The sequence below is a fragment of the Prionailurus bengalensis genome, chromosome A3 (assembly GCF_016509475.1).
Source record: "Prionailurus bengalensis isolate Pbe53 chromosome A3, Fcat_Pben_1.1_paternal_pri, whole genome shotgun sequence".
In the NCBI taxonomy this organism is placed as follows: domain Eukaryota; kingdom Metazoa; phylum Chordata; class Mammalia; order Carnivora; family Felidae; genus Prionailurus; species Prionailurus bengalensis.
This window is the reverse complement of record NC_057354.1, coordinates 31,286,196-31,300,949: the sequence shown is the minus strand read 5'-3', so window position 1 is coordinate 31,300,949 and position 14,754 is coordinate 31,286,196. Positions and strand designations below refer to the sequence as shown.

Here is a 14,754-nt window from a genome sequence, read left to right as displayed (position 1 = left end):
CTAATCTGAAATATCATAGTAGTAAAATTGTTACAGATGGAGGGACTCCTAGGGCAAAGCGGTTTAACAAGCCAGCTCCCTTTCTGCACCCCTTTAGAACGAGCCTCACAAAACTTAACCCGGGTCACTGTAGGGAGTAGGTGGTGGTGCTCATTGAGGCTCCCTTCTGAAATGCGACTGAGGTGGTTTGGGGAGTAATTTCTTTATTACAGTTTGAATGGTGCCAGCTTATTCTGAAAAGGCAACCTGCCAGCACTTTTTAATGAGCTAATTGATCTTTCTGAATCCCGTTGGATTAGTATCCCCGGGCAAGGGCGGCATCCGTTCAGGGGCCTGGAATTGGTTTTCATTGCTGACTTCACTAGAGGGATAATTGAGCTGTCTGCACAGCTGCATTGGGGTGGGAAATGGGACTTGGAGCAGATATTTCTTTTTGGCCCCAGCCATACAGCTGATGGAAGGTCCCTGTTCCAGAAGAAAGGCACGAGCTGGAGGCTGTGTTCTCATCCAGCTGAAGGACTTGGGACAAGTCCCTTTTCTGAGAACTCTCAGCTCTGAAATCCTACAATTCTAGATCAAGATCTGTGCTGTCCAGTTTAATAGTAGCTCCATGTGGCTCTTTAAAGTTAGTTGAAATAAGAAATTCAGTTCCTCAGTTGCACTAGCCACATTTCAGGGGCTCAGCAGTCACGTGTGTCTAGTGGCTGTCAGTGGGCAGCACCGATACAGGACATTTCCATCCTTGTGGAAAGTTCTAAGGGGCAGCAGTGGTGTGGGCCATTGTGTGAGACTACCGTGGCCTACAGAAAGAGGGTGAACTCTGGTTCTTCCAAAGGATCTGTCTCCCATTTCCTGGCAGCTCTGACATTTGTTATCCTTTATCCAGTTATGACGGTCCCTGTACATGGTAGTTCTAACCTATTTGATTAGGAGTTGAGGATGCCAGCTACCCTGTTGTGTTCAGAAGCCCTCGGGTTGGATTCCACGTACTTCTCTGCTCAGTGTGTTCCAGTGTCTGTCCCACAAAGAGAGATGGCGTATCGGGGTGGGGAGGTGACTATTTTGGATTCCAGCCCTGGTCCCATCACTTTCTCGCAGTGTGACCCTGGACAGTTTACATCACCTCCCTGAGTCTCCATGCCCTTGTCTATGAAGCCAGGCGTTGCAATTAATAAATTGATGTAATGCACTTAGTGCAGTCTGGCACAGTGTAGATGCACAGTAAGCACCAGCTAGCGTCCTTGATATTTAGCCCTAAGTTTGCTTCTAGGGACAGAATAAATACCACCTCTCCTGACAGTGCAGTCTCTTTGGAGGTGTCCAGAGGAAGGTCATTTCTCTTGTGCTGCATTCCAGACTGTCGAAGACTGGAAAGCCAGAAATGCAGTGTCAATATTTTGATGGCCCTAGAGGCACAGAGTTCAAGAAAGAAGTCAGAACTGAGGCAGGGAAGAGATTCCAGGGAGCCAGCAGCAGGGAAGGAGAGGCAAAAGGCTCCATGTACACCGCACCTTGAGGACAGGGATTAGGGCTGTGTTTCTGGTGTTTCAACCAGAAGTGTGTAATAGGCATCAGTTAGTAGTCATTGAACAGGAGAATGGCTTAGCTGCTGCCCGTTTGTTTGTTTGCTTGTTTTTGAGTATCTAAGGCAGATCAGCCTTCCATGTACGGTCTTCATATAGGATTTATTCTTTCAAGCAAGGCCGGCCTTGCCCTCCCCCTTGCACATCTGATCCCCTCTGCACAGGTGGCTCCCTGTACCTGGATGCTCTTCCTCCAGGGAACTCTCACTCATCCCTCCCCAGCTCTTCAGAGCTCTTCCTCCCTGCCGGGTGCCCACACAGCATAACCATTGCAGCCGTACAATTATTTGATCGTAAGTTTGTGGCTTGCTCGTCTTTGTATTCCCCTCCCCCCCTCCAGTCTAACAAGTGCTGGTCACATAGTAGATTCCTAAAAACGTTTGCTGAAAAACAGCAGGCTCCCCTATCATGTAATGCAGCCAAACAGAAGTCATTTTTGCTCGATTCTCCAGTTGGCGTACCCTTTTTCACTGCCTCCCTGCCCTGATGACATGTGGGGGGAGCGGTAGATTCTGACGGCAGAGCCTGGGCTCCAGGGTCCGCTGTGCCTGCTTATAGCCGGACAGCCAGCCATCCCTTCGTTGGCTCAGTAAGATTCTACGCTGATTCTTAATCACCTGACTTTTGGGCCCTGTTGGAAGCTCCAGACCAGCACCACCCAGCAGAGCATTGTGCAGTGTGGGACGTTCTAGGCACACCTGTGCCATTCTGTGTGGGATCTGCCAGCCGTACGTTCCCGTTGAGCACTTGAAATAGTGGCTGGTGCAACTGAGGGACTAAATCTGAAATTCCATTTCATTTTAGTTTAGCAGCCATCTCCTCGCTGTAAGTCATCCTTCTGGAACCTCTTTTATCAATTTATGTCCTCAAGGTATTTTCCTGGGAAAGGCAGCACACAGTGCAGGATTCTGGAGCCTGGTGCTGGCTCCACATCCCACTTCTGCCCAGGCAGAAGTTTCTAGAAGGCAGAGATCAGGTCGAACAGATAGAGAGGAGACCATGTGGGAAATATTATAATGGTTCTGCAGAGACCCAGTGTGGGGGGGCAGACCTTTGGCATCAAGGAAGGCTTTTAAGAGGAGGTGGCATTTGGTAGTGTTTTGAAGGATGTGTCTAGAACCGGCCAGAAGGGGGATGTGAGAAAGAGTGTCCAGGTAGACAGGCCTGGGGATGCCTGAGAAAGGGGTTTTATTTCCCAAACACCAGAAGATTAAAGGGGGGAGGCGCTGACCTCGCGAATCACTGTGTGAGAAAGGTCATTCTGCACAGCGGACAGGACAGATAGGTAGAGGAAAGGCTGAGGCCACAAGCCCAAGTGGGAGGCTGTCCTGTAGCCTCATGCTGGTCAGGCACTGTTCAAACTGTTTTACACCTTGTCTCATTTAACCCTTAAAACAAAAGCTCGTGGTGTGTCATTCTAAAACGAGGATCCTGCCACCCAAAGAAGCCAAGTGGCTTGCCCTGGTTCCCCGGTTGGAGTGGAGTGGGGTACAGACCAGGCGAGGGGCTGAGAATCCACACTCCTTGGCCTCTAGGCCGTGTCACCTCTCACAGGGAAGGAGAGGAGGAGGGGAGGAGGTTCCAGAAATATTTGGGACTCTTGTCTGATTCAAGGTGTGGGGAAGATGGAGACAAGTGAATTGCTTTTGGGTGGGGTAACTTGATAAAGGGTAATTCCAAGAACCTGGAAGAGAAAAGCAGGGATAAGCCTAGTTTTTGCATTTGACGTTAGAAGGTCACCCTGGCCCTTGACTGTAATGGTATTTGAAAGCCCAGACCTGAGAGCAGGAGCAGGTCAACCCTGAAGTGACATCACCCAGGGAACAGGGAGCAAAGGCTGGGCCCTGGTGCCACCTTCTTCCAGGGGAGGGGAGGGAAGGAGGAAGAGGAAGAGGGGAGTTGGTGGTAATCTCTTTACTCTGGGTGTCTTTAGAGGGAGGAATTGTGTCCTGAGAGCCATCCTCCTTGTAAAATGAGACATCTCTCTTAACTGAAAGTTTTGTAGTTTGGGGCTTCTGTCACATTTGCCCCCGAGGGGCCTGCATGGAAATTTGTGCAGAACTGGCAGTGAATGCCTTCTGGTGTGTTCTTCAGGTCGGCAGTCGGCGGGTGATTCAGTACGGTGCGGCCCTCATGCTGGCTCTTGGCATGATCGGGAAGTTCAGCGCCCTCTTCGCCTCCCTCCCGGATCCGGTGCTTGGCGCCCTCTTCTGTACTCTCTTCGGTAAAATCCCATTTCCTTGAGAGCCTGTCTCCTCTCCTCCCTTTCACATTTGCTCAGGAATCCCTTTAGTAAGATGGGAGGTAATAATTAATACGTTTCCATTTAAAAGTACACAGGGAATACCCCTTCAAAACATAAAAACATCAGTCTCTGAGTTGAATTTATGTTAAAGGTAGAACCAAGTGTAGAATACTTATGCTAGGAAAAATAAGATGACCTTAATCTTTAATTGGTGTATCTAATTGCTTTAACTCAGATATCTTCTCTGAATGGCATTTACAACTGACATGAACTCTGTGCCATTTGGTTGTGATCAGGGCCCAGATCTTCGGGTGGGTTTTCCAGTTTAATCAGGATGTCTGCATAGAGGTTTTAAATGTCCTTAGTTTTCTGCTTGGTCTAAAGAAAGTGAATGTGATGTTTGTGTCCCTGTGTAAGCCCAGATGGTACTTAGGCCAGGAGTCATTTGGTTCAGAGACCCAGGTGGTCACATTCTGACCCTGTCCTGTCACTGTTCTGTCTCCCAACTTGTTTCTGGCGGGACAGAGGAGGGGCAGGGTGGGGAGTCTGTGTCCCCTGCATCGCCCATCTGTACTGAGCTTAGTGCTGCCTGCCAGCTGATGTTTTTCTCTCCAGGAATGATCACAGCTGTTGGGCTCTCCAACCTGCAGTTCATCGACTTAAATTCTTCCCGGAACCTCTTTGTCTTGGGATTTTCAATCTTCTTTGGGCTCGTCCTTCCAAGTTACCTCAGGCAGAACCCTCTCGTCACAGGTAAGGAAAACTGGCCACAGCCACCAGCTCAGCTTTGGAACTTCAGGAATTGTCTCCGTGAACATTGGTCCATGTGTCTGTCTCATTTGAGTCTTGTTTTGCCACAGCTTATCTGGAAGCCCTTCGTGTTTCCGGCATGAGCTGGCACGTGCACCTGACTCGTGTGCACGTTAAGGGCTCTTTATTTACAGGGACCCTGTCTTTTGGGAGAATGCCTGTGTGTAAAACCTTTTGATTTTTCAGACTAATGCTTTCTGAAAACGTAGAATTCAAAACCCAGCTTCATAGACTTTCAAGTACATGTCTTTCTCCTGAGATTGTAACTACTTTGAATTCAAGATTAACCCTTTTAACACCTTTTTAATACCCTGATGTCATGAAGAATGAACAAAGGGGAACCATCTTAAGTAGCAATGGCTGCTGACATTTTATGCGGAATTGGGGACCATTTTATATATACATTATATATGTGTGTGTGTGTATATACATATATATATATACACATACACACACATATAGCATATATACTATATATGTATTTTATATATGTTTTATATTTATACTTATTTATAAATATAATTTATAATTTATTATATTTATATTAAGCATTTTATATTAAATATATATTTATATAAATATACATATTTTTGGGGTAAAATTCTATAATGTAAAATTAACTATTTTAGGGTTTTTTTTTTGTTTTGTTTTTTTTTTGAGACAGAGGCAGAGCATGAATGGGGGAGGGTCAGAGAGAGAGGGAGACACAGAGTCCGAAACAGGCTACAGGCTCTGAGCGGTCAGCACAGAGCCCGACACGGACCGTGAGATCATGACCTGAGCTGAAGTCGGACGCTTAACCGACTGAGCCACCCAGGTGCCCCAACTATTTTAAGGTTTTTTTTAAATTTTTTTTTTTTTTTTTAATTTATTTTTGAGACAGAGACAGAGCCTGAGCAGGGGAGGGGCAGAGAGAGAGAGGGAGACACAGAATCCGAAGTAGCCTCCAGGCTCTGAGCACAGAGTCCAATGTGCGGCTCGAACTCATGAGCTGTGAGATCATGACCTAAGTCGAAGTCGGACACTCAGCCGACCGAGCCACCCAGGCACCCTTAAAATGAACTATTTTAAAGTGAACAGTTCAATGCTGTTTTAGTACATTTACAATGTTGTATAACCACCACCTCTATTTAGTTTCCAAAACTGTCTCCTCACCCCAAAATAAAATTCCGTATCCATTAAGCAGTTAATTCCTCTTATCCCCCTTCTCCCAGCCCCTGGCAACCACCAATTTGCTTTCTGTTTCTGTGGATTTACCTGTTCTGGATATTTCACATAAATGAAATCATATGTGATCTCTGGCTTCTTTCACTTAGCATGTTTTTGAGATTTGTATATAACTATTTTATTCTTTTTCATGGCTAATAGTATTCCATTGTGTGTGTGTGTGCGCGTGCACGCACACACACACACACACCATAATCTGTTTATCCATTTGTCCAACAGTGGACATTTGGGTTGTTGCTACCCTTTGACAGTTGTGAATAGTGCTGTTGTGAACATTGGCATACAAGTACAGTCAGTCCTCACCCATGGTAGTTCTGCTCTGTAAGGTCACTGTGAACGCAGAATTAGCAAATGCTGAACCGTCCCTTCTAGGGGAGCAACAGCCAAGAACAGTGTAACTCACCCAACACATGCATTTTCTCCCTGAGGCTCAGCACGGCTTTCTTGCCCTTAGGAACAGTAGACCGCGCTTCTGCATGACACTTGGGGGCCATTTTAAACAACTAAATCACCGACCAAAAACACAAAAATGGGGAAGAGGCAGTATTAAACAGACCGCCACACGCACACTTGAGAAGAACAGAGGTGAAACAAGAAGGCGGAGCGTTACCTTGATTGACCTCAGCCAGGAACATGCATGTTGTTGGCAACTCAGAGTTTCTGCTGCTTTGTGAATGACTGCGAAGGCCAGGAGGATTCATTTTGGGTTTGCAGATAAGTTTTTAGTGTTTAGGTAAATTCAGATACAGAATCTGCTAATCATGAGGATCAGCTGGATTTGAGTACCTGCTCTCTGTTTCTTTGAGGTAGAATTGCCTTGTCATAGGGAAGTTCTAGATTTTTCACTCTGGGAGGAACTGCCAAACTGATGTCCACCACCTGAGCTCAGGGGTTTCTGTTTCTCCACACTCTTGCCAACACTTGTTATTTTCTGTTGAGGATTTTTATACTTTAAATCTAGGAAGTGTGTGAGCTTCTGATAATGAGATTCTTGCTGCTTTTCACATTTTAATATATCACATTTATAGGAGTTCACTTATATAAATTCAGTTGCTCCTAATTAAAAGGAGCTAAAGCACACATCAGTGATCCAGGATTCTGAAACCCTTTATCTGGTTGTGAACACCACAAATATTCTTGTTGTCTTATTCTGTTTGTAGTTTTTTCAGCCTTGCAACAGCTATCTTTTATATTAATTTTTTTTCTCAATCTGCAAACACTACGCCCCAGTGGCTTCCTAGTTCATTATCGGGTAAGCTTCATTCTTAGATTTCTCTTCTACGGTCCATTGTTGGGAATTCTCCTCATGGAGATAACCTTTTGATTATTATGGAAATTACTTATAATAGTTGAAAATGTTACTAGCAAAAAATTTATCTGCTCATATACAACAGAAATTTTCACCTTCATGCATCACATTGGCTGGTGATTAGTCCCCACCCCAGTGCTCCTTCTAGCTGTCCTGGCTGTGGCAGTGACCCTCCCACTGTGTTCTGTCTCCAGGCATAACGGGGATCGATCAGGTGTTGAACGTTCTTCTCACAACTGCTATGTTTGTAGGAGGCTGCGTGGCTTTTATTTTGGATAACACCATCCCAGGTATGTGGTATACACCAAACGTGCTTATTGCGTATGTGAATTACTTGTTTTGCGAAGTAAATACGGAAGCAGGAAGAGTGAATCAGTTCAGAGCCCTCACTGGTTCAAACTGTCTTTTCTAAAGCAGTTAAGATGATGCCTCCAGCCTCCTTTTATGAATCAGTTTTTTGCTGATAAACCTAGTGGGTTTTTTTTTTTCCTTGCTGAGTTGAGAGAAAGCAGGTAAGCTTCTTGCCCATGGTGCAGGGTGGTGGGATGTCTGGGGCACTGTCCAAGCCACCAGCCCTCCTTGCACAGCCTCGCTCAGTGCCCACGGTGGCTTTTGTCATCTTGTTCACACACTCTTCTGAGCCGGCTGTTAACAGCCTGCAGCGTGTCTCCTCCTCCTTTCTGAGGCAGGCTCCCAGCTACCTAGGACCAAAAGACAGTATGGGTAGGCACAGGATCTTTCCAGGACCAGTGACTGAGAGGTGGATGGAGGCAGCTGTCTCCCCCACACCCGTAGCCCTTGTTTCTCAGCTGGGTGCATTCTGTGCCGAGCTGGGTGATGCTATGTGGGTCCTGCCTCACAGCCTTCCCAGCTTCCTAGAGGAGGCTGCTGGTACCATTGGAAAGTGCCACCACGGACACACTGATTGATGTACCTTCCATCAAGGAAGGATGAGGCTTAGTCTTGAACTTGAAGGTTTTGTTGAGATTTCTCCCCTAAAAACAGCACACCTCCAAAAAGCCTCAATCAAGAGGTTGCTGCACATGAGGCAAAAGGAATCACATGCATGAATAGGTGGAAGGTGTTAGATTGATGGGGGTCAGTCACTAACTCTCTCAGAACCAATTGAGCGAGAGGCACAGGAGTCTGACAGGTAGAAATTAAAGTTCACTTTGTTACAGCAACATGGATGGGAGGGCCTTGCTTAGATGTAAGAAAACAATGGTGTTCCTCATCCTGCACCATATACTTAAGCTCCTCATCTGGGTTTGGGCAGAGATAGTATGTTGTTAGGTATCCCATGTAGCCAAGGGCAGGTGCCATTGTGCCTCTCTGCACCAGAAAGATTTACAGAAAAAGTCAAGGGCTCAGGAGCTTCTGAGCCCTGTGGGCCCAGATCTTTCTCCCTGACTCATTTGTCAGGCTATGACGTGGAAGTTCATCCTCACATGTTCATCCATGATGAGTGGGGAGTACGTGGCAAAAGTGCCTCTCCCTCCCTCCCCCTGCCCCACCCCACACAGATGGAGCAAAGCAGGATAAACCTTGGCATGTGTGCATGGGGGGTGGTTTGCTGTGACCAGTTTATGAAGACATTATATGTGATATAATAAAGACCGGGTCCTATTCTGCAAGATCATATTTTGCATTTTAGAAGTTCTCGTGTTGGTTTTTGAGAACAGATTTGGGGAAAGAGATGGTGAGATGGAAGACCAGACAACCAGTTAGGAGATTGTTAAAATGACCCAAGAAAGCAATAACGTGGTGTGGGACTGACCTCAACAATGGGAATCGAGAATATGGGCCACGTGGGAGGGCAGTGAGGAGGCAAAGACATCGGGATGTTTGTGGAGCAAAAGCAACAAGGATGGGCTAGTGGTTCTTAGGTTTCTGGTTTAGGTACCTGGATGGCTGAGTGCCATCAACTGCTCCTCAAGGGGTCTTTGCTGTCGTCCTGGCAGGTTCCATGTATGGGACAGCATGTCAGAGAATCTCAACTCTTGGTGGAACTGTCAAACTAAACATTCCATTGTATTGTTGTGTGTGTGTGTGTGTGGGTGTTCCACAGGTACTCCGGAGGAAAGAGGAATCCGGAAGTGGAAGAAGGGCGTGGGCAAAGGGAGCAAGTCGCTCGATGGCATGGAATCCTACGATCTGCCGTTCGGCATGAACATTATTAAAAAATACAGATGCTTCGGCTACTTACCCATCAGCCCAACCTTTGCGGGCTACACGTGGAAAGGCCTCAGGAAGAATGCCACCAGCCGGAGTTCAGACGAGGACTCGCAGGCCACGGTATAGCTGTAGCTCACCCTGTGGCCCGGCCGCAGTGAGGCATGAATCTGTAGTTCCTTGCTGAGTAACAAGCAGTAACCTGTATGTTTGTATATCTGCATTTACATTCTGCACCCAGAGCTAAGACGATTACAAATAGCTTTTTTTGTTGTGGGTGGTGATCGTGTCTAATATTGTGTCTCACCTGTCTCCTTATTTAAGCCCTACCCCTTGCCTTTGAGAGCGTCCATTGAACTTGAAGTCCTGTCCTCCTGTGGGAGTGGGTGTTTAAATCCACAGCGGTTCCTCGGTTTGGGTCTCCTTCCACCACCCTGGGCTAGCTTTCCTACAAGCTGCCTCTGGGGTGCAGGGGCTTTTCTGTTCCAGAAGCACCTGGACCCGCTTCTATTTTATTTGACCTCAGCCTGCACCCGCATAGACCCCCTCTGCTCAAGGGGCACCAGTATCCTCGCACTGTCACATCTGACTGGTCAAATGAGATTCTGTGTCCCCTGATGCTCCTGTAGCAGGAAACTATTGACCTGATTGAAAACAGTCAACATGGTTACCTTATACCCATATCTGTGTGTGGGTAAGGTCTGTACAGGTGTTAATTAGAATTGAAATCTGTTTGGGGGATTGGAGGGGAAAGGAAAGGACCTTGAAGTCAATATCTGATTCTCAACTGCTCTTTCTTGGTGCCACCCTGGCCCGGGATGGGCCAGCACATTTCATACTGGCCTCTTTTTCACTATAATTGAGACACTCTATCTGACATTTTATCACTCCAGGCTGGTGTGATGGGTATAGAGTGCCACACAGGGGCACTAAGCAGATGTTTATGGGAGTCTTGACTCTGCCGTCATGTGGATGTCAGTTCTTGTTGCGCGTATCTATAAATTACAAGATTTTATTCCTATTTAATGTTATTGACTATAACAGGTTTTTGAAATCAGTGTTTTTCCATGTGACCCTCTTTCCTTGCATCCCTATTACTTGTCCCCCACCCCTCACTTCCCATTAAGAAAAGAACCAGCATTTATAAAGCTGTGGATACCATCAGGGAAGCTTGTCGTCAAGGCTTTTGAAGGCCAGTAACCATTATTGTGGTTGTGTTTTGTATTGCTTGATACCATGAAAGTGTATATACTGTAATGCCTAATCTATTTATCAAAACTGACTACTGGACCAGAGCCCAGAAACCGTGGGTTAAGTTACACGTGAATTTGTTTTGTGAAGAAGGGAAGCTGAGGCAGGTAATCAACAGAGCCGCCATATTGAATGGTTGGACATCCTGGTAAATTCATCCCTGTAGTTCTGTTGCAAGTCATTTCTGGCAGTTAAGGCTTAAGGAGACTTTCTGTGAGTTACCATGTGGAATGTCCACTGGATTTTTATTTTGCAGGGGGGGGAAATTAGACTGGCTAAATGCTGCCTTTCTTGTTTTAAGTTATTGCAGAAGATGGTAAGAAAAGCAGTAGGCAGGGCCCCTTCTGTTGATTTCTCATTAATAACACTAAATCTTTTCTGGAAAAGTTACTTCTGTGGAATTTGGTTTGAAAATTTTCAGCCAAAGGAAACCCTGAAACACAAGGTAGCAACCTCGCTGCGTGAGGTTGTGCTTCTTAGGTTGTTTGTTAACCTGGTTGAGCCTCAGACAGCCAATGGGTGTTCTTGTCTCTGACAGCAGGGCATGGTTCTCAGCAGCTCTGTGTCCACAGGGCGCGTTTCCTGCCCCCACAGCTGGCTCTCCTCCACCTCGTTCTGATGTCTTTGGCAGCATTGTTGTACCACTATAGCCTCCTTGATTCCTGGGAAGTTTGGGGCTTCAAGGCGTATTCTGGCAAGAATAGTTCAGAGCCACTGTACCGTTTTGCCAAGATCTTATTGCAGATTAAGTAAAAAAAAAAAAAAAAAATTAGATTCTAAATTACATTTAATTTTGTATGTTTTTTAAAATTGTATCTGGTGCATAGTTAACTGTAGAAGCACACTGGTCAATGGTTTTCATCTCTTTAACTTGGTTAACTAGCACTCAGTGCTGACAGCCGTCCTGCACTGAGTTGCTGTCAGTTTCCTTCTGTTTGTGTTTTTGCTCAGCATCTCTAATTTCTCTGCTCTAAATAGTGGGGAAACTGTTAAACAGGCCAGAGATTTGCAGTATTCTAGTTCTCTAGGTGAGCAGAAGGACCAAATATCAAATAAAAGCATCTGAACCATTGGGTAATTTAACTTTCAGCATAACCTGATGGGGCATCTTCCCTCCTAGTGAGTGACACTCAGGATATGTGCTTCAAACATCCAGAAACCCACTCCCTTCTGAAACCCCTCCTTGGGCCGGGTTTTATTGGGAGCTTCCAAATCTGCTGGTCTGGGGGATGTCTTCTGCAAGCATTTAAATGTGGAGGGAAGCCCTGTATCCACACCAAATGTTAGAGATGACGGATTTTGCTCTTTTGGTTTCGTTGGGGCCAACTTTAGATTCTCTAAGGCAGGGGGAAGGGGACAGGAGGTGGGGAGGAAAGAGGGCAGCCCAACTAAAAGTCCCATTGAGTCTGGTGCTTTCTGCACTCACTTTCACTTGAGTGAGTGGAGTCTCCTGATAATGAACAGATCCTGCATGTGCAGCACACACAACCATGATCGAAAGTGGTCCTCCTGCCGGCAAATACGCTACAGAATGAGTCTGTAATTAAAAGAGAAATGTATTCGTCTGCTCCTTAGGTTCAAGCACACACTGAAAGGGAGGTTTTGAGGGACGAAGGGGCCATGTGCATTTACATTATTGGCCTGCATTTCTGGGGCCGCATATCCACCACACTTTGGCCAATAGAACGTTTTTAAATGTTTTGGATGTAAGTGTTCTTGGACAGGGCATTCAGCTCCAGTTTCCATAGTGACTACACCTACCCACCGTCTTTACATTGACCCTGGCCATCTCAATGTAAGAAGTAGAAAGTATTTATTTAGAAGGACAGTAGATACTTGTCCCATCGAGGTGGGTGGCAAGGGAGAGCCCACCACTGGTTTTAATAAAAACTATCTAACGTGGTTCATAGAGTAATGGGGAATGGCTCCAGTCTTTGTCTCATTAGGGAATTAAACTTAGATTCTTTCATACAGACTCTTTGTTAAGAGGGTTTCAGATGTCGTAGTTTCTCGTGATTGATGGAGGTAAGAGAAGTGGCTTAACCAGGCCAGTTGGAATGAGGCATTGTGGGTCCTGGTGGTTTCCCGTTTTCATGGTAACAAATTCACACACCGGATTTGCTTTATACTGTAGAATACTGACTTTCATGATGACGACTTGGTTTATGCATGAATACTGCAGTATTTCCATATAGTAAAGTAACATTTCTACCCAGGATAATAGTCAGTTCTCCAGGGAGGGAATGATATAATTTTCATGACAATGTCATGTGATAATAGAATTTCTCCATTGATGAATCTCTAGTATGTGTGTATACTTTATTTAACCATGCGTATATTTTATCACCATGAGCTAAAGTAATTCTTTCATTCACGGCCCTGCTGAAGGATTGGTACTGGCAACTTAGACTTACGAGTTGGCAACTATAATCATCCAGAATACTGATGCCACGAGAGTGGCCAGGCCAGGTAGAAGGTGAATAAGGAGCTGTGGCAGAAGCCTCATTCCAGAACCTGCCTGGCAATGAGCGGCAGCGTTGCGTGGGCGCTGTGCTTGGGACGTGCACACTCAGCCACACCCCCCCGGGCACCGTGGCTGTACACTCACTGCACGCGGGCCTGAGGCTTCTGGGGGGCGCCTCTTCTCAGGGGAGCCCCCCTGGGCCTCAGAGAAGGGCCCCGGGTTTCCACATGCCATATGTGTTGTGCTCTGTCCCCTTATGATTTGGACACAGACAACAGGACGTTTCCCACCCGCCACTTCACCTGCAGTCACCTCCTGAGTAGCTTGAGAAGACCGCCCGTTGTCACGGACATTCGGCTTCTCCCTGTGGATGCGGAAAGCACGTTAGCGCTGGGCACCCCTTTTCAGCAGCCTCACACACATTCCTGCCCTTCTAGGTTGTTCTTGACTGTGCCTGGTCATCCTCCGCAGAAGGAACACCCAGCGTCCTTAGACTCACTGCGCTTGTTTCCCGGCACTTAGGGCACCCTCACCAGTGTCGCCGTCTCACTGACAGTTCAAGTTAATACCCTTTTTTGTTCGTTGGTAACAACCTCTGTTTGACACATTAATAAATTTCTGACTGTTCTTAAAGCAGTGGGGATGCCTATATTTTCCTTGCGTTTTTGTGACTGACTTTGGCTATATACCTTTCTGGGGTTTTGTTTGTTTTTTATTTTTATTTTGCATACCGAGGGTATCTGGGGGTGGGGTTGTTTTTTGAGATGTGTAATTCTTTTATGGAGTTTTTAAAAAAGAATTTTCATATTGTTTTTCTAACATGGCTTCATTAAACGTTTAAGTATTTTAAAAATATGTAATATTTGGACCAGATGTTGTGAATAATAGTAGAGATAAAGCTATTTTATTCTGTATTTTTAAAACTGTTCCGTACAAATAAAAGCTCTCCTGGACGCAGTTCCTGTAAATGTGCCTCCTCCTTTGGCTGGTCTGTAGGAAATTTGTCGTTAATTAAAAGTCATCACCCAGGGGAGGGAAATCGACTCAATAAACTCGATTCAGCAAGTCTCAGATGTTACTGTTGTCGGGGACCTGGAAGACCACAGGAGGAAAGCAGGAGCCAAAGCATCATCTGTTCCCACGAGCAGAGAACCACAGCGGGCCGCTTGGGGGATGCCTGAGCGAACCTTCATTACAGGATGCACCCTGCTGCGCCGTGGGCAAAATGAGGAACCTCTTGTTAAGTCAGCGACATCTAGAGGCTGGATGGAGAGAGCCAGTCCGTCCACACGGTGGAATCAAAGGCTTCCAGAGCAGACTAAGCCCTACTGAGTGTTTAGGCAGGGGCCAGAAGTGCTGAGGCGTGGGTGCCAAAGAGGCCCGGAGCCCAGCTTGAGAGCAGCTGGTGACAGCTCGTTCTGTCAGGCCTCCTGGTGGGGCTTGAAGATGTGTGCGGAGGTGTTCGAGTATATTGATGTAGAGCTGACTTGGAATTTTTCCGTTCCCATCTCCATCCCTGGTCCATCTCTGGCAGTTTGGGCCATGAGTGGCCACCACGGCTGCTCCCATCCAGTGTGCAATCTGCTGCCTCCTGTTCCCAGTACCCTAACCTGAGCACTGCCACTGGGCAACCAGCCACAAGGTGAAATGTTCACCTTACATACATGCAAAACATGTGTATATGGTATTAATA

At 46.4% G+C, this 14,754-nt stretch overlaps 1 protein-coding gene across 7 annotated transcripts in view; it reads left to right on the top strand.

Annotated features, from left to right (window-relative positions):
• Positions 1 to 14,029, top strand: part of SLC23A2 (solute carrier family 23 member 2) — a 135,419-nt gene extending 121,390 nt beyond the window's left edge. For all 7 annotated transcript variants that reach the window (XM_043602831.1, XM_043602826.1, XM_043602828.1 and 4 more), the window contains 4 exons: positions 3,678 to 3,807; positions 4,444 to 4,581; positions 7,369 to 7,464; positions 9,243 to 14,029. In XM_043602831.1, the coding sequence (XP_043458766.1) occupies positions 3,678 to 3,807; positions 4,444 to 4,581; positions 7,369 to 7,464; positions 9,243 to 9,475 (597 nt within the window). In that variant the 3' untranslated portion in view covers positions 9,476 to 14,029. The remainder of the gene's footprint in view (positions 1 to 3,677; positions 3,808 to 4,443; positions 4,582 to 7,368; positions 7,465 to 9,242) is intronic.
• Positions 14,030 to 14,754: the final 725 nt, after the last annotated feature.